Source organism: Artibeus jamaicensis, unplaced genomic scaffold (genome assembly GCF_021234435.1).
Source record: "Artibeus jamaicensis isolate MK-2021 breed Jamaican fruit bat unplaced genomic scaffold, CSHL_Jam_final contig_585, whole genome shotgun sequence".
Classification (NCBI taxonomy): domain Eukaryota; kingdom Metazoa; phylum Chordata; class Mammalia; order Chiroptera; family Phyllostomidae; genus Artibeus; species Artibeus jamaicensis.
The window spans coordinates 10298901-10323213 of NW_026521894.1; the positions used below are offsets into that span (position 1 = coordinate 10298901).

Genomic DNA, 24313 nt, shown 5'->3' on the forward strand with positions numbered 1-24313 from the left:
AGCACAGTACTGTGGCTTAATTGGCAGCACTGTTTTCTCTTGGTGGTACATAAAATAGCAATACATTTTAGGAGGGGGTGAAGTCTTGGATTTGGTACAGTCTGGTAGATGCTTCTCTGTTTCTATCTTAAATCAGAGCCCTACCAGTATGAGCCCTTAGGACTTACGCCAAGGTGGGACTGGACCAGATGAGGATCTAGGATTATTCTCAAAGCAATTGGCCTAGCGGGTTTGTCGAGAACCCATATCTTATGGGAGTGAAAGATGAGTTACGTCCTAAAGAATCTTTACATACTGCTCTAAAAATGTTCTCTCTGTCACTGCCTACATGAGACCAAAGTTTGTGTCTTGTTAATGTGTAACAACAACGTTAAAAACTGATGATTAATCTCAAAAAACAAAATTTTTTTGACGCTTTCTCTGGCTATCAGGGATGTGTGGGTAACTGTGAGTGCAGAGAGAAAGTGAGAAAGGGATGAATGAAAAATTCAGGGCAGAGTCAAAATTGCTTTTACTCATCAGGAGCATCCAAAATTTTTAAGTTCCTGTGACAAATTGTATTTGAACATTTTTTAAGTGTAGAGACAAATATCATGTTTTCCATGGTATTTCTAGCTTGAAAATACTCTCTTCCTACCCGTTATGAGGTAAGTGACACCTTGGTTCTAACTTAGTATTTCCTTAATTCTGGCTTTAAAAATCACTACTCCATTTCCTTTGATTTTTTTCAATTCATTAATTGAGAGTTATTGATTTATTTTCATGTTGAAATTTAAACACATTTATAGTTTCCCTGGGTCTTAAGGAACACAAACTGTACGGTGGCTAAATTGTCTTTTTATGAAAACCTACACATTTCTTTAAAAAAAAACCATATATTTGCATTGCTAATAAAAGTCACTATTCAGATTTAATCCTCAGTTTTCCTCTGTTCATCTTCTTTTTCTATCAGCAAAATTGATATGTTTTTCTGCAATAGGATATTGGCTGCAGTTTTGGCAAACCAAAAAAAAAATCTTAGTGGCATCCAAAGAAATCGAGCAATGAGTCCCCAGAGAGTGAAAATCGTCTCTGTGAGACGCACACAGTATTTACATTGCCTATTGCTTAGCTCGTCATGTGCTCTCATACAGAACAGTGTCTATCTGCCACCTACCAGGCTGACTCCGTTTTTAAATCATGCCATGGCAAAAATCTCCCTTAAGTTACACGGGTGTTAATCAAATTCAAAATTAATTTTAAAAATTAAGAACAGCAACAGTAACAAAACACTTGATTTTGAAAAGCTGATACAATGAACATAAATTCTGTTTTTACAATTTAGATTTCAGTTTCCATCTGCCAAACCACTGAAGAAAATATCAATACCAAGTAATTTTTGAGAGTACTGATGAGTTGCTTATGTTACTTTTCCATTGGGGTATATCTATATTTTATGCTAAGTTTGAATATTTGGCTATGAATATACTTAGATTAATTTGAGAACTGCAAGTTTTTTGTGTGTTTCAAGTAATGCTCTGCCTTGGCTGTGTCGAGGGAGGGGCCGGAACATGTAGAAAGACGTCCTGGACAACACAGACTTACTGGGGAACTGGTGAAGAACTGTTGAAACTAACCTGGGTGAAATGTCACATCCTTGCTGCATAAAAGCACCCAGGGAAAACCAGAGGCTGTTAAAGATGCCAAACTCGTTGGGAGGTTGGTCGCTGGGTCCTTCCTTTCCATCCTCTGGCTCTTCTGTGTGCCACTCATATGGACTAAACCTACTAACTAGGAACAAGACCACGCTGACACCAATGTAGGCAAAGACTATGCACATCCAGATCTCATAGGCCAGAGGATCCAAGAAGGAAAACACTCCTGGTTTAGATTTCTGAGGCTTTTTGATCATAATAGATATGCCCAAACTCATGAAGGGCTTAGAGAAGTCAATGACCTCCTCTCGGACCAAAGTGATTGTCAGAGGAGCAATAGCAATCTCTGCTTTCTATAAGAGAAAAGACATATGAAAACACATAAGTTAATGGATGTCATCAAGCAATCAGCACTGGACTGAGCCACTCAAAGCTAACCAGTTACAATCAATTCTACAATTTCTTTCCCAAATGCCAACAATGAGTAAGGCCAGTGATCAATACAAAGACAACCAGTTGACTTGTTTTTGTGAAACAGTGTATCACTTAAATTGCACAAATTATTTATATTGGTCCTAGTACTTAGATAAGAGAAAGAGAAATGGAGAAACAGTAGACATAGACTAAAATAACTTCAACTTAAATTACTGTGTTAGTCGTTAAGGATCTAGGACAGCAGGAGGAAGAGACTTAAAAGCTTTTCCGTATGGCTGAATTTCTGAATTTCTTGGCCAGGAATGTTATGTTGCCATCTTTCCTGTTTCATTTGAAATGTTGCCACTGATTCAGTACTTGGCGGTCCCTCAACATTATGCATTGCGAATTTCAAACAGTCCTTTCTTTTTTATTCCTTTCCAGCTATGAGGAAAATTATCATAAAATCTGTTTTGTAGGCTAGAAAAAAAAACATTGTTTGATAACATTTTCCAATTAAGCGCACACACAAAAATCTGGAAATTGGTATTTGTTTCTTCCCATTCACATTGATTTTTCATTTTTAGCTTCTAAAAAAGGTATTGGAAAGCAGTGGATTAAACTCTCAGTATTATGATCATAACACACCAGCTTCCATTTTTGTTTTGTAGTTTTAGCTATTTTTATGGGTCTGTTTCCATATCTCTAAAATGACAACACCTTCTTCTTTTACCTCATTGTATTATTGTCTATTCAAAAACCTTAATAAAATAACAAGGAGCATTTATTGAGAGACACTAATGTGTCTGATACTAATCTAAATATTTTAAATACTTTCCCATTTAACCCTCACAACGAGTTTTTTAATAGACATTAATCTAAATATTTCAAATACTGTATTTGCAGTGTATAATGTGCACTTTTTTTGCCCAGATTTTGAGGGGAAAATAAGGATGCACATTATACATGGGGAGTACTAATTTCCATATCTATGTAAATGTTTTTAACTCTTCTACTTATGCGTATGTGTTAAAAGTGTTACTCTAGAAAGCAATAACGATACCTGCATGCAAAATTATACCTTGCAATACAATAATTGGTTTTGTTTCTGAATATAAATAAATAAAAAATTGAATTAAAAAATTAAAATGAAAGATTTTTTCCCCTGAAAGTTTGGGCCAAACACCTGGGTGCACATTACACATGGGAGGGTGTTTTACATGGTAAAATAGGGTAGCTTCCAATTTAACCTCCTAACAATCTTGTGTTTCTCATGGTTTTCTAGATGCTGAAACCAAGACTCAGGTGAGTTTCACACATCATGGCTACACTGCAATTTAACTTTGTGCTTCTTCCACTAAATCACTCTATCTCTAAAATCAGATGAAATGAAGCATGGTGAAAAAAAACAACTGTAAGTTGTTACAGGATCAAAGATGAAAAAAAAAAGGTTTGAAAGTACTGGGCATTAAAGTGGAATTTGAAATATACCCAGACATTCATGTTCTTACATAGAGGCTGCCTCTCACACTCAGGTCTGCACATCCTCAGCCCCCTGGTTGGATGAGATGGCAGCAGTTTGATACAAGGGAGCCTGGACGGTTAGTCTGGGGACTGCACACAGGCCATTGTGCTGTGCACTGGGTGACAGAGAATTAACTGTGCATGCCTCCAAGTGGGAGTAAACCTAGTTCACATCGTAAATGCCCACAAGTGTAAAAGCCAGAATCACTCCCGGGAGGTTATTAAATATTGTTTCAATAGCTATTTTACACAAGTGATATATGAACTAGATACAGAAACATCAGTATATAAACACAGACCTAGAAAATTAAGAAAAGCTATCTCCATTCTCCTCTCTTCCTATTATTTTTTCATTATATATGACCTCTTAGACATTGTTTATAAATAATACTTTTCTTGTTTTAAGATGGGACAATGCAGAACATTATATTTTATAATTATTTTTTCCTCTTAAAAGAATATGATAAACTCATTTTCATTTCAAAATACATGTTAAATTAGTTTTAACGATTGCAAATATGAGAAAGTATCATAATTTGCTCAATTAATTATTTGGGAGGACATTTGCATTTTTTCCAGTGTTATACAATTTACAGCATTAATGATGTGAACATCTTTGAAGACAAATCCTTGCACATATCTTAATTATTTAAGATAAATTTCTAGAAATGGGATTGCTAGTCTAAATGGTAACAGTCTTTTTCTAAAAGAAATTTTCTTTTTTCAAATAAAGATTTTGTTTGTTTGTTTCTTTATTTATTTATAGAGAGAAAGAAAGGGAAGGAGAAAGAGAGGAAGAGAAACATCAATGTTACCTCTCGCATGCACCCTAGGGCGGACCTGAGCCCGCAACTCAGGGATGTGCCCTGACTGGGAATTGAACGAGTGACCCTTTGGTGTTCAGGCCGGCACTCAATCCACTGAGCCACACCAGCCAGGGTGGTAATAATCTTTTTAATACTCATAATATGTTTGCCCAACTTTTCTGGAAAGATCGTGCAAAATTTCTACTTTCATCAGCACTGTGTGAATGCACCCAAAGCTTTAAATCTTGGGCACTCCCAGTTTATCTTTGTTCTCATTTATCTCCACCAGTTTGCTACATGGCAAAGTAGTTCACATTGTACCAACTTGAATTTATTTTTATTAAACAAATAGACACTGTTGCTTTTTGTATGCATTACCTATCATAATCTGTCCCATATGGGGTATTCATTTTTTTACTTACTAATTTTTAAGTGCATTTAAAAGTTTTCAAAATATTCTCTTCTTTTCCATGCATGTTACAAATATTTTCTCTATTCATTAGTTGTGTTGTTTCCATAACACTTAGATCAGCAATTTTTGACCTTTTTCATCTGATGGCACATATAAACTAACTACTAAAATTCTGTGGCACCCCCCCAATTTTCATATTTTTTGGATATCTGACAAAAGTAGGTATAATGTTTATTCATTCACACTGAATGGTTATTGTTGTGGTGGTTCTTTTTGTTTTGATACTCTAAGGATGAAGAGGTCAGTGCCTCTTGCTGCACACCTGTGAGCTATGGGACACCAGTTGGAAATTGTTTACTTAGTTCATGGTATTTACTGTAATATATATGTTTTACACTTTGTTGAAGTCATATAAAATTATCTTTTTGTGTTTTCAGCCTTTGGTTTCATGCTTAGAAAAACCCTCACATCATATAATCAATCTTGATCTTATGTACTTTATTTTTCGTTTTTTAAATCATATATATTTTAGTCTAGCACCTATAACTGTTATTTCTCTATAACTTATTTGATATATTGTATGATGACATGTTACAAAATTGTTAATTTTCTTAGTGGTTGTTCAGCTGTCTCAACAGTGATAAATAAATAACGCATCTTTTTTATTGATAGAAATGTCGCTTTTTACATACTACATTAATCTGTGTAGTATCTATATTTTGAATTTTTTAAATTTATATTATACAAGTTACCACTAATGAGGGTAAAAACATTAAAAGGAAAGAAATAAAAAGAGTCTTCAGCATAAGTTCTGGCTGTTGTGGCTCAGTGGATTGAGCACAGGCTGTGAACCAAAGGGTCACCAGTTTGATTCCTAGTCAGGGCACATGCCTGGGTTGCAGGCCAGGTCCTGTGGTGGGGGTCTTGAGAGGCAACCATGCACTGATGTTTCTCTCCTTTTTCCCCCTCCTTTCCCTCTCTCTAAAAATAAATAAATAAAATCTTTTAAAGAAGAGTCTCCAGCATAAAAAAAACTCTATGCAAAGGAAGACAAACATTGGATTAAGGTGGTGATATTAATGTTCAGTGAGGACACTTTCAAAGTCTCAAATTTAAGTTTTGAAAAAGGCCAGTGAATAGAGGAGATAGAGCTGGGCTTTCCGTACTGACATTGGGTGTGTTCTGTGTGCCTTGTTCCATAACCCTCAGTGATTCCCCAAATTAAGGTAAAACATCTCTTGCAAGAACTTGGTAGTATTTGAATTCTTGAGGATGTCTGGACTGAGATTCATGAACCAGCATTTTAACACATACCACAGGTAATTATGGTGCTGGCAGGCTACAGTACATTGAGACAGATTCCCTTAGATTGAAACACACATGTTTGGCAGGTACCAGGAGAAGGTCCTGGAGCAGTGCACCCCAGGTCACAGAATGCACTGAAGCAGGTGTGACAGGCAGAGAGGAACTGAGAGGACCAGGGAGGTTCTGAGCTTCTGAGTTACCACCTGCTGGTGTGCTGAGATCACAGGTGTTTCACAGGTAACGATTCCTAACAATTACAGTAACGGAGTTTGCAAAGAATAAAGTAAGAAAAAAGAATTCAAAGTTAGTCATTTTCAAAGCCTGTTGTCTAACAGGCTTTGTTGGGTGGAAGAGAATGGACGGGGCTCGATCCAAGGTCCTGGGAACTGGCCATCTGTGTATGTCTTAGCAGTAAGACAGAAAAGTAAGGTGGGGAGAAAATACAGACTTTGCAGACACCGGAATGGAAAATACCAAGTCTCCAAAAAGTGTAAGAGGCACAGAAAATGATTTCTTTTGGGAAAAAAAGTGGCCAGTTGAAGTGGCAGAGACGGAGATATTTAAATACTCTCAGATTAGCTCATGAATGAATAAGGAGTATTAATAGCCGCCATGTTATATTCATTATCTCTGAGAACTGCCTAACTTCAGATTTTGATTAATGTGACATGTGTACTACGGGTACATTTTGTTTTTAATTGCGCTGCTCTCTTCATATCACTTGTTTTCATTGTATCCCCCTAATAAAATGTGATCGGAACCCTTGAGAAGGGTCGAGCCGGGGCTGCCCAAATGGTAGGGCCACCAGAGGAGATACACGTCCAAATGCCTTAGAAAGTAACTCAGGTTAGTTTCCCTAATTGGCAATCTAGTACTTTTAGATGAAATACTCAATAATGTTTTCTGAAGGAAATAATTTAAGGTAGTGCTAACGACTTGAATAATGTTCACATTTTAAATCGGCTTATTGTATTGAAAGTTAAAAACATTACCAAGGAATACAAGCTTTAGGGAACCCTTTTCCTTTGGAACTTAAAGCTCAATATCAAATTGAGCATGAGCCCGGTGGTAAAATACTTTTGGATTTTTTACAGCTTCCTTTTTTCCCCTTGTTTAAGGCACCTAAATAGTCAGCAGTTCTTTCAAATAGAAAACTGATGAGTCTTTAATGCCTAAGTTTCCTCTTGCTGCTGAGATTGGAGCTGCTATACTGGACCGTGTGGAAAATGGTGATTGCTTCGTGGTCCGAAAAGCAGATTGCAGAATCAGGAAACTATTGAACTGCAGTCTGGCTTGGAAAGGGTGCTTCTGTGTAAGATTTCATTTATGTTCTAAATCATTCTACCTTTATTCTTTTCTGGGGAAGGGTGACTTTCATGCAATTCTTCATTTCAAAGGGGCCTTGTGAGTATCAATCAGACAGACTATGCTTTGAAGGTGACATTTGTGAAATATGAATTGGCTTACAGAAAATTTCAGAATACATTTCAAGTGCATGTGGCTTTTGTTTACTGTTACCTGATAAATAAAGCATACTATTCTATACTGGGTTCTTAGACTGGAAATTTCAACAGCATTTGATAACTGCTGGCTTGATTTAGATGCTTTGCTATGGTAGCTGAAGAGACCGATCTTGTTCTGATTCAGGCAGGAATGTCTATATTGAATTTGCCATTGGTCAGAAGTGTGTGCACTCAACATCTAGTGAACATACAAGGTGGGGTATGACATACTTTTGTGTGAGGCCCACTGTACAATAAATTCTAGCTTTTGTGTTTTGCTAGGTATAAAACAATGATGGCATTACATAAAGCTTAAGTTTATCGTGTGTTCAACAAAATTGTAAGACTCTCACATTATTGGTGGATATTTTAAGATGCTAATGTAGTTTAGCAACCACTTCACCAACTACTTAAAAGATATTTACCAGTAATTTCAACCAACAGGGACATAAATAACTAGCTAAAATGAGGTCCAACTTTATGCTATCGAAGGAAATCTGTTCCTACAGTTATCAATTAGCAGATTACTAATGGATTTGTTTTGTAGTTCTCCAAACAACATATCTATGGAATAGAAGAATCAAGCTTAAAAGAATAATCATCACAGATACTGAAGTTAGTGTTTTTTAATAGGACATCATATTCTAAATTTTTGTATCTGTTTTCTGATTTTGAAGTTATTAAGTGTTCGTCGCTCATTGTTTGTAATTGCATTATTATTGAAATAGTGAAAGAGTTGAACATCATATATGTCTCTTTGAATGAAACTGAAAATTAAAAAAAACAGTAATAGATGCTTAAAAATTGATATGTGCCCAAGTTTATAAAAAGTTTCAGGTTTATGCAAGTAAATTCTTCAATAAATCGATTTGCTTACCCCGTAAACAAGTTCTCCTACCATCCCATTCCAGATTTTTGTGTCTGCATCCCTTGCTCCATATTTTCCATCAGGGACAATGGCAATTTTATACTTGATACCAATATGTTTTGCAATTTCAGATGCCAAATCTACACAGTATCCTTCATACTTGTCATTTCCTTCAAACATTTCATGATTTTTCTTGTACATAACATATGGGGATTCCTATAATGAGAGAAGTAGAACTGTAAAGGAGAAATTATAAAACATTCAAAAATATGTAACTTTCCAGTTTCAGAATTTGACAAAAATATTCTATTTAGTATTGTATACACATTGATTTTATGTGGCTAGAAATCAATAGTAAAATGGATGAATATATAAATATGCTTAGAAGTACATTAAATAGTTTTACACTAGATACTAGATGTGAAGTCTTTAAATCATTTTCTTTGAGTAATTATTATATACCTAGTACTGTAACTGCAATAGGAAATACATCCATTAATAATCACCTAGAGAAGCAGAGTTATCACCTTTTGCAATAAAATCATTAGTCTCAAACTATCATGTGAACTTAAAGACTATTTAGTAGTCAATTTCATGTAATAAAACACTAACTTAAGGCCATCTCTTTCCATATTCTGTATCTTGTTTAGCCACAGTCAACTGTGACCTCCCTTGGGAAAAGAGCTAGATCTTTTCTTTTTTTTGGCTCTCTGGCACTTAGCAAAAAGCTTTTCTCAGAGCAGGCACTAGCAAATTCAAAGAAGAAATAAATTAATAGTTTAAAATTGTATATACTTATTTGGATTAAATAGGCTTGCCTAAAATTGTCAAATTGTCCAATATTTTAGATTTAATTAGGATTTTGTTCCACGACTTTTTATTCTATTACACAATAGGTATCCAATGGAAGCCAATACTTTTCCTGAATTGTGACTATCACACACATCGAAAGACAGTTCCGTTCAGTTTTTGGAGCAAGTAAGCAAGAAAATAGGATTAAGAATTAGTGTCAAAATCCATATAAAATGAAAATTTACTGGTGGCTAATATTAACTGGACAATTTTCAGCTAAAGCACAAACAAACACACACATTCACTCCCCTAGTCCAAGCCATTTGAGGGCTGTGAACTAAAAGACATGTTAGCAAAAATACATTTGATTTTGTAAATGGAACCTAAAGCCACTAACTAGATGGTAGCCCCAAGGAACATGCAATTCATTGAGAACTCCTCGTCACACCCAGAAATTTCAGTTATTTGCAGACAAGGAATGACCATGTTGGGCCACAGCATCACTGAAATCATGTTTTTATATTTTATAAAATTGCATGATACCCTTCATTTAGTAATATTGATGTGAATCCTTTCTTTTATCTCAGCAAATCTGTAATTGTGAAGGTTTAACTTTCTCTTGGAACTCTTGAGTTAGAAGGTAATTTACTTTACATTATGTGACAGTCTACACTAATTGTTTTTTGAAGAACTTTGTGAATGTGGAAACTACATAAAAATTTAATAAGAGTGTAAAACACATGATATGTAATATTCTCATCGAGATGTCCTAAAGAACTTTATGTGGGCAGTCATCCAGGATTAGGCTTTGTATTGTTTTCTTAAATTTTGCCCTAGGCTGACATGACTCAGTCACCCAGAAGTCTCTTACTTGTCCTTACATAGAATTTGATGAGTAGTTTAATACTGGAAGTTTACCCATCTAAAATTAAGGCAACTAGTGGTCTTTTCTTTAGATAGATGAAAACCATTAGTTCACAAAAAAGTTTCTAAGTATAAAGTTTTACAAATTATAAATGTGTTTATGAAAATTGGTGAATTATTTCAAAACTGTTAATTTCTTAGATACGTTATAAAATATTAATAGTTTAAATGAGCTAATCTTTTAATTGTTCTCTTTTTTGTAATAGTTAATTAAAATGTGAAAGAATATGTGGGAAAAAAGCAAGAATCACCCTTTTGTAAAGTTCTTGACATTTTAACTGAAATGGCTATATAGCTCTCTCCTATAACTACTCATATAATAAAACTAACAATTTTACAAATGAAGTATAGCTAAGACTCACATTTGGTACTAAGGCTGAAGATCTATTTTAGAGTATTTGGAAATATTTGAATGGTTATAAATTTTAGCCACCAAATATATATATATATATTTGAGTTCTTTAGCTAGTATTATCATTTAATTAGCTAAATCCCCTCAACCGTATTTTGTGAGCTGTTGCTTCATTAAAAGCTGTACTTTTATTATTTACTAAGACATTTATTAAGCACCTATTGTGTGCCAGGCAGTTTGAGTTTGCTGGGAACTAAGGGTACAAAAGTAAATAAAACATGCCCCCTGTCCTCTTGTGACTAATTAAGGTTAAATTCCTTTTAATAAGAGTAAAGGAGTCAGAGCAGTGGGGGTAAATAATAAAATAGAGTGGGGAAAATAATAGCTCTTACTCATGTAGTGCTTACTCTGTGTCAGATACAATGTTAAACTCTTTAATTGTGCTCTTTCATTTACTTTTCACATGGACATTTGGAAGTAGGCATTTCCCATTTTGCAGATGGAATTTAAGGCTCAGAGAGATTAAGCAAATTGTTCAATTTCACAGAACTAGCAGAAGTGGGAGTTGAACCTATATTCTGAAATATCTGAAAATATCTGAAACTGTTATTGCATCTATCAAAATATGTGCAATTATTTGAGTCTATGGTTTAATGAGAAAAGGGACAAAATTAAAGAAGTGAACTTCAGTTTCTTCAGAGAATAAAATTCTTTATATGAAATCTTGAGTAAACCATGTAGATAAACACTTTCTGAACCTCCTCATACTGTCTGGTATATACAAATCACTCAATAAATATAAAGATCTGATCTATCAGGACTTCCTAAAGAGGAATATCATACCAAAGTAATAATATTAGAACTTTGATTCAGGTCTTCAAAAAGAAAGTAAACATTAACAAATGCTAGGTCGCCTCTTCGGAAACAGACATATGTATACATAAACTTAAAAAGTATCCAGTGTCTTTTTTCCCAATTTCCTTTTGATACCGGGGGGACAGTTTTGTATTTGCTTTCCTGCCAAACAAACTAACAAAGGCTAGGAGAGCCTTCAGTTAACTGAAGACACTGATTAGAAATTTAGCTAGGCTCTTTGCAAAACTGGAGGTCTTTATGCTTACTGAGATTCAGGTGAGTGGTGCATGCAGCACAAGAGAAATGAGGGGAACTTACACCTTGAGGTGGAAGAACAAAGGGAGGGAAAGGCTCAGCTTTCCTTAACCAAAAGCTCTCATGGTTGCTCAGTTCTACTCATTTCATTTCAGTGGGTCTGTTTCCTTTTACATATGAGTAGCAAACCCTCAACACCCTCCCAACCTCCTCTTGCCCTAGTTCCAATCTGACAATTTGTCCACAAGCAGCCCTTCAAATACTGCATACCTGGGGAGATTTAATACAGAATTTTGGGGCTAGTATGGGTGAGTAAAATACCAAATCTTTTCAATAATAAAAAATGAGTTTTAGCTAATAATTATGGGGGTTTGTGGAGCATCTTTGATAAGCAGCAGCCTTATGGAGTCTCACGTGTTCAGTTGTGACTAAAAGTGGAATGATTACAGAAGTGGAACATAACCTCTTAACTTTTAAGAGTATAACCTGATATCCTTATTATCAACTACTGTGATCTGTGGGACAAAATGCCTTAGAAGTTATTTTAAGGGCATTACTTCTTAGTAATTATGAGTTTATTACTGCAGTTTCTGAAATGGAAGATTGTCTACATTTGCTCTGCTATTTCAGAAAAAAACTTTGTCTAAAGGTGTTACGTTAGGGCTGGCTTAAGAAAATGTTTGTATAAGTGAATTAAAATGAATTTCAATTGATGAAGTATTCTTTTCTTATTGATAAAATGTTTGTTGGATTATTTGCATTTAGCAAAAGTGAAACTGTTGAAATAGATACTTATTAATTAGAAAATCTTTAAATTTTCAAAACATCACAATTATAATCATTACTATTACAACTGATAACAATTAATAAAATCAGCAGTGTCAACTGAAGTTATTTGCTATGTGGATATTTGCTTCTCTACAAAGAATCTTAGAAGATGTAGAAAATTTATCCAGCGGGTAAAATTTTAAAAGTGGAAATTAGAAGATTATTATTAAAGTCAGGAAAAAATGAATACATTTAATGGCTGCACCATTTTAAGTTTATTTAAAATAACTTATTTAAAAGCTAATTAAATTATAATCCTTTCAGAGGCATGTATATGTATGGGGAATATTAATATTTGGTACACAAAAGAAAATAAATATATCTATTTTTTACATATACAGGGCAGGCAAAAGTAGGTTTACAGTTGTTTATATGGAAAATGATACAATAATAAATAATAATAATACAAGAATATAAACTTTCTGTTTTATGTACTCATAATTGTAAAACTATTTTTGCCCACCATTTATATACATAAACATATTTATACATATGTGCATATGTAGATTGTTGCAAGTGCGCAGATGTCTATGTATATAGTACATCTACAAAATTCTACCTAGAGAAGATAAAGTATCAAACATCTTGTAAAGTACGAAAAGTAACCCCTAGAAGGGTCAAGTGTGATAAATACAATGGCTTTTTAGGTTTGCAAAATAATTCTGATACTGTAGTGAATACATTTGGATTTATAGAAAATTATCCTAAAAGATTGTTCTGTTTATAAGATGATAAGAAACATTTTCTAGTTGAATAGTGCATCATAAGTATCATTTAACTTGAGAAGTAAAGATTTGGGAAAAATGGGTTTGGCTGAAATGCCATTGTATCATATTTCCTTTTCCAGAGAGTTTGGCAGGTGAAGAAAATGGTGAGGTTACAGAGCAAAGGGCCCTCTCTTTCCCTCAAGGTCTACTGTGAACCACCTTTTCCCCCATCGCTGCCCTTGTCCAAACCGCACAACACATATTTGGCTTCCTTAGGTGGTTTGTAGAAATTATTATTGTGGATGTAAAAAGTTAAATCAGTACGGCAACATTCTCATAAGTTTTATAGATTTTATAAAAATTTTAGTCACTAAGACGTAAGATAAAAAAATCCATGAGCCTCCAAATCCAAGACCTGAGACTTTTCAACATTGTAGTTATGACTCTTATTTGATGTTATTATCAATTTTACTTTTTTGTTTAGATCTAGCTAAGTTAAATTCAGTATGACTATATTCGGGTAGAACAAATTAGACATTAAAATGAAGATGACATTATACGTATACACAATGTGATAAAAATGAATTTCAACAATGCAAAACACTAAGGCTACATTTTATTGGAAAATTATACGTAACATTTTTAATGTCTTTTGTTTGCTTTCTCTCATTAGAATGTTCTTGAATGCAGGATTTTTGTCTTTTTTGTTTTCTTACATATCCCTAGACTTCTAACTGTGCCTAGCACATAGCAGACGCTTAATAAATATTTATGAATGAATGAATAACTACATTTATCAATCAGTTTTATTTAACAATAGCATATATCATTACAGTATAGCAACATATAAGTAAAAACATACACAAAGGAAAGACAAATGGGAGAACAGCAATGCCATATCAATTCAATCAAAGTAATTTCCAGTGCCACCACACCCTCAGCCTTTTTTGTGTGTGTTTAGGTATCTATCTTACATGTACTGTGTCTAACCAAATCCATCTGTATTGGGAGTTTTCAGTTGAATCTAGGGGATCATTACATGCAGATGCCTATATCTCATTCATCTACAAGGAGCCGTATTTTTTTCAGAATGAGGTGGTAATGATGTCTCAGGTCCCGGGCTATTGTTTTCAATAAAAGCAAATACAAGAAAAATGTACAGGGATTCAGGTATAAATTTTTTTGAATTACTGAACAACTATGCAGTTGCAAAGACCAGGGTTATTATGTATATGAAGATTACATTTTTTATACAAAAGACAGATACTGAATTGCACTATTCTAATGGCAAAAATATTGATAATATCACTGTCAAACAACAGGTAATCTTGCAGATTATTCTTTATAAATATAGGAACCATTGGATTTTTAAATCATTTTCCTTAGTTTTTGAGAGCATGCTTCCAAAAAACTAGCCGTGCTTTCAAAATTAATTCAATATTTTTGTTTTAAGAATTATATCTCCAGCCCCTTTCTTAACAGGGATAGAAAGGAGATTCTCTACATTATACCTATAATGCACATTAAAACACTTTATTTCACACATAACAGGCAAACTTTTGAAAAATCTTTAAAGAAAACATTGTATATTCAGAATACAAGACACAGATTCATAGATATTTACTTTTAGAAATGTACTTGGAATTAGGACTGATATAATTCCATTATTTACACACAATGAACTCATTCCAAGTTAAGGGAACTGATATGTCAGAATTGCTAAGTGATTCTTTTTCAACATCTATTTATTTTCTTGGGAAAGATGAGGATTAATTCTTCTTTTGTTCTTGTTTCTCAGAAAAGTCACAGAACTTAAAAAACATTTTTTTCCTGATAGTCCAGAGTTGCTCATACAGGAAGAATCTCACATGAAAAATTAGATTAAATTTACTACACAGGAGAACAAGACTTGAGCCTTGTTAGGAATGGCCGAACAGCGTGGAACTCATTTCTTTCTTGATCAATTCCTTAAAATAGGGTTCTTCATCAGAGGCTGAAAAGAGGAGGACTGTACTGAAGTATGACTTTCCATTATTGTGTCTTTTTTAGGAAAAGAAATATATATATGTATATACATATTGCTTTTCAAGTCCCATGCAAACATCACACAATTGAGTTGGAAGGTATATACTTTGCACTGCTGCACCGAAACTGCTGGTCGGTTTCATTCTAAAATAGTAAACTTCTGATCATGGCTGGTGATGCAACACAGGTAAAACTAATTGCAACATATAAAAATTTCTCTCTGGCATTATCATGCTTTGACCTCAATGTCAACATTTTGGAAATAACATTACTAAAACTGAAATCACATACACTAAAATTAAATTACATAAAACACGTCCACTTTTTTTAGAATAAGGGCTCCATAAATAATTAAAACTATGTTCTGCCTAACGAGACAGTGAGATGAGGACACAGGACTTTAGATAGAAAAGGTCACCGATTGTTGATCTCTCTTGACTAGCCTTGAATCTAAAGGGCATATTTGACTTTAAAACAGAAAAATATATAAGATTTTCTATTATTTAAAAGGTATTTTCAAGAACATCTCTTTGAAAAAGTAGCCTTAACATTTAAAATATTTTTCATTTTATGATGTGACTGAATGAAGCAATCATATTTTTCTTAATTCCTAGAAGTCCTATAAATTATATTTTGTGTTTATCACTGGTCAATGAGAAGAATAATCGGTGCAAAAATTCTTTTTGCATTAAAAATAGATGTAAAACAAACTTTATTTTTAAAGCATCCAGTTATATAAAACATGCTTATTAAAATCTTCACATTCATATCTCCACTATTACAAACAGACAATACACATCATTACCCAATGATCAAACTACTTGGAAATTATAATTTTAAACACCAATAGCTATTTTTACATTGATGTTTTAAAAATATAATAACAATAATAATATGGTCTTTGCTACCAAATATTTTATGCTATCAGTTGTTGATCTTTTCCATGTTCATTCTTTTGTCCTTTGCAATCTTAGCATTTCACACATTTCCAACTAGAGCTTGACAGTTTCATTTTTTGACATCTAAGCATTTTTCCAGGAACAACAATGAAGCAGAGGATAATACAAATGAAAGTACTAAATGTACTCAAAGCTCAGGACAAACATACTTAACATCTCAGAGACTTTTGTGGATCAAAACACCCATGTCTCACTGCCTTCACCCACCCCGTTCTCCACAGCTGGGGAACTAAAACTTCCTGTGGACAAAACGGAATAGCAGGAAGCATAGACTGAAACTTACCATAATTGTGGTTACAACCACTGTTCTGTTCTCAATAGCTGCTGTGTCATTGCCAAGAGTGGGTACATCTTGAATCAAGACTAATTTATCCATATCATTCCAGTAACCAACCTGCCAAATAAAGAAAATCAATGAAAACACATTTTAGAAGAGTTTTCTCTGATTCTTATTGGAATAATGAGTGATATTAATGAAAAAAACAAGCAAATTTAAAAAATAGATAAAAAAGTGCTTAGAAGCTTTTTAAAACTATTGACGAGCCAGTTTTCTTGATGTTAATGATACTGACTGATTATACATTTTGGCAACTTTACCATTTATTATTATGGGGTAGCCAAGACATTAGGAATGAGTGGCTCAAAAGGAATGTGGGTACTTTATAAAGTGCTTAACTAATGTGGTCTTAAGGGAAAATTAGGGGGCTATATATCATGCAGATGACAGCCACCACCTATTGACTGCTTGCTCTTTGACAGGCCCTGTTCTCAGTGGTCTTTAAAAATTTTATTCATTTTTAGAGAGAGGGGAAGGGAGGGGGAGAGAGAGAGAGAAACATCAGTGCAAGAGAGAAACATCAGTCGGTTGCCCCTTATACATACCCCAACCAAGACCGAACCCACAACCCAGGAGTGTGTCCCTATCAGGAATATAAACCGGCAACCTTTCATTTTGCAGGAGAACACCCAACAAACTGAGCCACACCAGCCAGGCTGCACTCAGTGCTTTTAAAATATGCATCTTAAAGTTTATAAACAAGGCAAATGTAGTAGCGCAGTTATTTGCTATGTTGTAAAGATGATAACCCATATTAGAATGTTAAATAAATTTTCACGAGGTTATACACTTGTGAGGCTAGAATTCAAACCTCAGGTCTTTATGGAACCAAATCCATATATACTTTGTTATGATGCTACACAGCCTCCAAAAATGGGTGTTTTTTAATACTTGCCAATTTTTTTTCTTGGATTTCTGGATGCAGTTAATAAAACTCATGTGTCCAATAAAACGTATGTAATAGCTTACTGGTCTGTTCGCTATTTGTTCTAATATATTTTGGAAGTCTCTGTTTCCTTCAAGTTTCTTAACTATCTTAATATTTGTGCACATATTTAAATAAGCATTAACATGTCAGAAAGAAGCACTATACTAATCACAAATATTGCATATATAACAATACCAGAATAGATGAGAAAAATAATTTTCATTAATATGGCTTGCTGTAATTCTTAGTGTGCTTTGAAATTATGAGCGTGTATGGATTCAGCAATTTCTCAATTGTCCATATGAATTCATTTGTAGCTTTTAAGTTAATTTAAAAGTTAAATTTAAAAACATTTATGCCTTTGAGAGCTACCATCTCTCAGTTCCTACTTAAAATAAAAAAACATGTCAGTTGCTTCCTTTTAATTCTCCTTTCCATGTGGCAGTTGTATGACATACAGATGGGACTGAGGGGTTAGCATTCGTAAGGATGCAGCCACCTCCCCAATCTCAGCAGCCTGTTCTCTCAGGAAGACAATTTTTCTTTGTTAATGAGTTCCTGCAGCAGAATAACCACGGATCTGGGGCACCTTCTGGAGAGTCCTCACATGTTGGCCAGACCTTGACATTTTGCATTTAAAACCAACCTGTTGGTTCACAACTATCTACCTCCAAAAGATAAGTGATTTAGAGTACTGACAAATTAAAATAAGCAAATATTTACTCAACTGTGTCTATTTGCATTGTATCTATTTACAATTGTGCTAAAAAAACGGCATGGTTTGTGATATGAGACCAATTAATGGTAGATCTCATGTGGGCCATGGACTTATTGCAAAGTAAGATTATCTGGAATACGCAGCGATACAGGGCTCACTTCCTAAAGAGAATCTGCAAGTTTGGACCTAGAATCTCACATGACATGGAGTTTGTCTCTCTAGCCTCCATAACATTTTACAATATACAAGAACGTTCCCCAAGCATGATCTCATTCACCCAGAGAGAAATCTAGGCATTTTTCCTAGAGACAGAAAATTGGGTGAGAAATAGTTTAGTAATACTAGAACAAAAATACAGAAACATTTTAATCACTAAACTGGCAAGGAGAGCCAGAAAAAGATTTGTCTGTTCTGTATTTGTAAAGGTGAATTTTGTGCAAACCATATTATAATATAATGTAACAGTCAACATCTGTGTGTTTATGGTAGACTTTGTCTGCAAGGTAGGAACAGGGCAGGATTTGAGGAGCCATGAGGGGCCCCTGTTCTACTACTAGTTGCCTTTCTGGGGGGAGCTGGTTTGATTAGATCTTTCCTAATAAATATTGCTTAATTCTAACCCTAGAGAGAACCTCACTGGGCCCTGGGACTCAGTATTTCTTAGCCACCAAGAGAGTGAGCTCTGGGGCTGGGTGAGTGTTGGTTTCTGCTGCGGCTCCATCTCTCTCTGGCTGAATGTCTTTGGGCAGGTTACTTAGTTCCTCTTAGTCTTCCTTTTCCATTGTATAAAATTAGAAAAATGCATCTTATTTTTAGTGATTGTGAGGAATAATTATAAAAATGCACATGAATTTTCCAGTACTGTGTCCAGGACACAACCTGCTTTAGAGATGCAAGTTTTACAATTCAGAATTTCTGAAACTGTGTAAGTCTGGTCCTGGAGTGCTCCCTCTGGGGGTCTCCAGAAGGACAAGAAGATCCTACTATACTTAAGAACTGGGACTTTCAGAAAGGGCTTTGTGGCTTCTGCTTAATGAGACTCTCAATCTGTGTCCCTGATAACAGAAGTCAGACAAACTGATGGATCGACTCTGATCTATTTCCAAAAACAGCTCCCTTGGTGGCAAATGTTCAATTTACAAGAATGTTGCTCATTTTTCAGACATGCTGCTGAGTCTCACCAGCACAGTGTTTCTCATAGTAGCTCATTTTTAAGTTCAATATTCCTGACCAGAGGCCGAGTTGATTACTGTCACAGAAAACTGAAGGAAGGCGAGTCTGCATAATTGTGCACATCATATTTCTTTGAAGAGTCTTAGAGGTCAGATGAGTGTGAGGATGCATTGTTCTTCACTCTCTGAACTTACTCTTTAACTTTCACTTCAAAAAAGCTTAATTTTTGTTCCTAGTGTGGTTCAGTACTCGGTGAAAGGACTCAGTACTATAGATAATCCACTTGATATTACCACTAGTTTCTGCCAGCTTCTGTTATTCCATTATTCTTTCTTTTACAGAATGATCATTTTACTTTTTGTACATGCCGTTTGGTGAAATATGGAGTTGTCTTTTGCATTTTAGAAAGCTTCTTCTCTTATGGCTAATTTTGCAAGATCTGGTTTGTAGCAGGAAGGCGTACCTATTTTTACCTCTGCCCACCAGTCAGCCAATGTTTCTAGGGGTCTGGGAACATTGTACTCTGGGGAGTTCTCTGTCTGCTCCACAGCTGGCAGCGTGGGTAAAGTCAGTGTTCACATGGAACCCCCTAAATTTCTTATTGGAATACTCGTATGTCTAAGCCTCTTGAGGCAGGCAGTGTCCTTAAAGGAGCCCACCACACAGTTTGGCTTCCCAGCTGTTGCCCATCTCCTGCCTGACCTGATCTGGGTCAGGTGGGCCCCAGCACACCTTGTGGTAGCTGTCAGCCTGAACTTAAGGAGGTGCCGCCAAGAGGCGAAACAGCTGGAGATGGTTTTCATGGCAGCTCCAAATCTCCCTCACAAATATGCAGAAGCCCGCACTATGAAAGACTGGAGCAAAACACAGCTCAGAAAGTGTTTACCGCTCCCATTTATGACTTAATTGTCCTTCTGAAACTTGTCTTCAGGTTCTTGCCTCTTTCATTTCTACCTATTCAAACTCGAACTTTACAGCTAACATTAAATCCCACCTCTTCCGTGCAGCCTTTCTTGATTTGTTTTCCTCCAGCTGGAAGTAATCTCTTTCTCCTTGGAATTTCCACATGTCTTCTCTTTAACTATCACGTGAAACTTAGTCCATTCTACCCTACTAGAAAAATAAATTTCTTTAGGGAAGTGTCTACTTAAGCAAGGTAATGATGTAGAAAGTTTTGGAGTCAGACATATCTGAATGAAAAACTTTCTTTTTTCACTTACAGGCCGTGGACAAGTAACCAGGACCTACTGGACCAAAATTTTTTATTGGAAAAGGGAGATAATGGTACTAACATTATATGGTTCTTAGGATTAAATTATACCAAGTCCTGTGCTTGGGACACAGCAGCCTTTTCATAAATTGTAGCTATCATTATTATATTAACGGAAGAAAGTATATTTTGGAATATTTTTGTTTAAACAGCCAAGTGATGAAACAAATATAGATTTTAAATAAATAACTTGAATATCTCTTGAGCATTTTAGTTAATCCTAGGGAAACAAAATGTTGAAAATTATGTGTGTTAAATACATGTGAATAAAATGTTTATAGCCAATTACTGTGGTGGAATTGTACAGCTTCATTATATATATTTTGGATGTTGGGAAGACTACTGATATGTCTAGTCACATTATAAGACAAGCAGAGTTACTTTCTAAAATCCAAGGATCTGTCACAAACAGCTTCCTCACCAGCCTCCCTAGCCCTTCAATAGGAGTGTCTTAGGTATTCCTCACCCTCCTCAGCCGAACACTATTCTTAATAATCTTTTCTTCTACCTGCTCTCTTCCTTGATCATTTGAATATGTTTATTTGTTTACTTCAAGAATATTCAGCCTGTTCCAAATATACCCACCCATTAGAAACTGTTTTCTTTGTTATCTTTCACAAACGGTCACAGGGAGGTACTGTGTTTTCTTTTCTGTGTGTTTTTTGGAGGGGGTGATTCTTTTTGCTAAGACTTTAAAATATGTTATTTCCATTTTGGATAAAAATATAAAGAATGTATAAATTATATACAGGGTCTGGCAGAAGTAATGCCTGCTTGAGTGTGGTTGGTAGGGTAACAATACTGGTGTAATAGTTTATAGTTTTAATTTGAACATTTTATCCTAAAATGCCATATGGTATGCTTGAGTGTGGTATGTTATACTACAGGATTACATGCTTATAATTTTGTAATAAAATATTTTGTAATAATAAAGAGACATTATTTGTGCCAGACAATGTAGATTGTTTCAGCTTTGGCATGTGATTAAATATGTTACATGACACACAACACAAAAATTTATCTAGCGCAGATTATCAAAAAAGTACTATTGGTAAGTACACACATAAAAAATGTAGAATAACTAGTTACCTTTCATCTATAAGGCTTAAAATATCAAATGCAAAGTAAGAAAACAGTTCAAGGGTGGCTCACCTTCCTAGGCCCTGTGCTCTTCAACTCAAACACGTCCATTGTGTAATTGACCCTGCGTCCATAGTGGTCGAACTGAACATTCCCTGTCAGCCCTTGAATTCGAACCTGTAAATGAAAACAAACAAGCAAACAGACAAACAAACAAACATGTATTTATTTGCCATTTCATTTGTGGAAATCTCAACTCCATCTGCTAGGCTTATGACTACTTATGGGTGTGGAACCTTCCACTGTAAGTAACTCACTGAAACACCATGGGGTGTTTGAGCTACTGGGATAGAATCTGAAAAAGAAATATCAAAGGAATATATAAGCAATTCTACTATATACCTGGAAGATGAATATGTTTCATTTTTTTATGTTATAAAGTTTCCATTGTAATTGACAGGCTATTTCTCAGTATTGAAGTATTGTATGTAGAAATAGAAATATGGTTTGTTTATAGTTATTTTTCAGTTTTATCTACAGATCCACATAATACATTGCTGTGATAACTCCATCAAATCATATTTCTTCTTGTTCACATTAAAATGAAAATTTAAGAAGTTCAAAATAGAAATATATCTTGAAAATAGTCACATGTATTTTATTCCACATTTTCTTTTTATTCATTTTTAAATAACATGTTATGAACCCATGGTATTTCAGAACAATTAAAATGTAATGTTAAAAATATAAACATATTAAACATTTAAAAATAGTGTTTAGTATAACCATAAAAGACAATAATAAATAAACTATTTAATCCAAGGTTGCAAGACAATTTGAAGATCTACTGAAGTCATCTTTGGTAGTGTTTGCCAAATATTTCTGGTTCTCCCCCATTCTGGGCCTCAGGCAAACTTGTACTTCCTGAACTCCTTGTGATTAGTGAGGCCTCTGTGACTCACTCTGATAAATGATTTGTAAAGAAATGTGATGAGTGTCACTACTGGTTCCAAGTTTAATTGCCAATTTGAAACTTCCCCACAACTTTATTTTTCCACGTAACATTAAAGACGGTAGCTGCTCTGTCAGCCTGGATCCCTGAGTGTCTCTGCTAATCTGTATTGTGCGTGTGTGTGTGTGTGTGTGTGTGTGTGTGTGTGTGTGAAGCAGTCTTTTATGGTTGTAAACCACCGGAACTTGTTAGTACAACATACCCTATCTTATCCTGACTAAACATCTATATAGGATATAAACACCAGTATTCTACCCAGTATTATTTTTTTAGAAAAGTCTCAAAAATGATAATGGCTTAATATATTAAAATGTCAATTGTTGTATATATGAGGTCTCCATATATGAGGTCTGTCTGGAAAAAGTCTAGCCATTGTTAAAATAATGAGAATGGTTTGTACAACATCAATGTAACCTGGCAGCCAAGGAGAGTGGACTACAATGCACATGCATGAACAATGATGACTTCATTGTGCTAGTCAGTTGGTGTGGTAGAAACTGTCGAGTGAGCATATGTACTATATGGCCATCACATTCAAAATGAATGAAGGAGTAAAACAATAAATCTGCATCAAATTTTGCATTAAAGTAGAACACTCCTCTGTGGAAGCTATTCAGATGATTCAGAAGGCCACATCTATGGGCAACTGGTGATTAGCATCTTGGTCACGACAATGCACCCACTCATGCATCAAGTCTCATGCAGAATTTTTTTGTGAAATATCAAATCATCCAGGTGACTCAGCCCCTCTACAGCCCAGATTTGGTGCCCTGTGACTTCTGGCTTTTCCCAAAACTAAAATCACCTTTGAAAGGGAAGAGATTTCAGACTGTTGATGAGATTCAGAAAAATACAACAGGGCAGCTGATGGCGATTGGGAGAACTATGTGATGTCCCAAGGTGCCTACTTTGAAGAGGACTGAGGAATCATTGTCCTAGGTACAATGTTTTTTGTATCTTATATCTTCTTTGCTAAATATCTCTACTTTTCATATTACATGGTTGGATACCTCCTGGACAGAGCTTGTATATATTTATTTTCAGATAAATTGTTCTGTTTTCTTGAATAATTCACTTAAACAGAAGTATGAAATACATTGAATTGAAAACAAATTGTGAGTTACCTGTTTGAGTGTCCTCTCCATGTCAATTCCCTGACCCCACGGAGCAGCAGGATTTGCCAGACAGTCCCCAGCATTTCCTCTCCTTGAAATATCAATTTTCTGCCTTCTTAGACTTCGAAAAGTTTCAGCCATCACAAGGACTCCATCATAAGTCAGAGCAGATGTGTACTAACAAAATTAAAGCAATTATAATTGTAAATGCTAAAATCTTATCAATCACCATGGATAGTCTGGAGGCTCTGTGGGTTTGTGATTACCAGCCTGTCTGATGCACAATTAAATTACTGATAATTAGTTGCCTCCAGCTTCAGAAATTTCTATTATTACTTGATTACAAAGACCATATACCAAATCTTATGACTCTGTTTGAAAATGGAGAAAACAGATACTGAAAAACTGAAATTCTAAGGCATAGTCCTCTAACAGTTAGAGGAAGCAAGACCTGTAGGCAAGAGACTTTGTTATGCCCAAGTGGAAACACTGAAGGCTCTGATGCTAAGTGCCCTGTA

General features: G+C 34.9%; 1 protein-coding gene across 2 annotated transcripts in view; it reads right to left on the reverse strand.

Moving 5' to 3' along the window:
* GRIA4 (glutamate ionotropic receptor AMPA type subunit 4) overlaps nucleotides 1-24313 on the reverse strand; it is a 395647-nt gene that overhangs the window by 45967 nt on the left and 325367 nt on the right. The window contains exons 7-11 of one of the 2 annotated variants that reach the window (XM_053670367.1): nucleotides 23805-23972; nucleotides 21741-21845; nucleotides 16446-16556; nucleotides 8475-8681; nucleotides 1617-1987 (exon numbers count right to left, since the gene is read on the reverse strand). In XM_053670367.1, coding sequence (XP_053526342.1) covers nucleotides 1617-1987; nucleotides 8475-8681; nucleotides 16446-16556; nucleotides 21741-21845; nucleotides 23805-23972 — 962 coding nt within the window. Of the gene's footprint in view, nucleotides 1-1616; nucleotides 1988-8474; nucleotides 8682-14838; nucleotides 15172-16445; nucleotides 16557-21740; nucleotides 21846-23804; nucleotides 23973-24313 lie in introns of those variants that run through there. The other variant, XM_053670368.1, reaches the window with a different exon arrangement.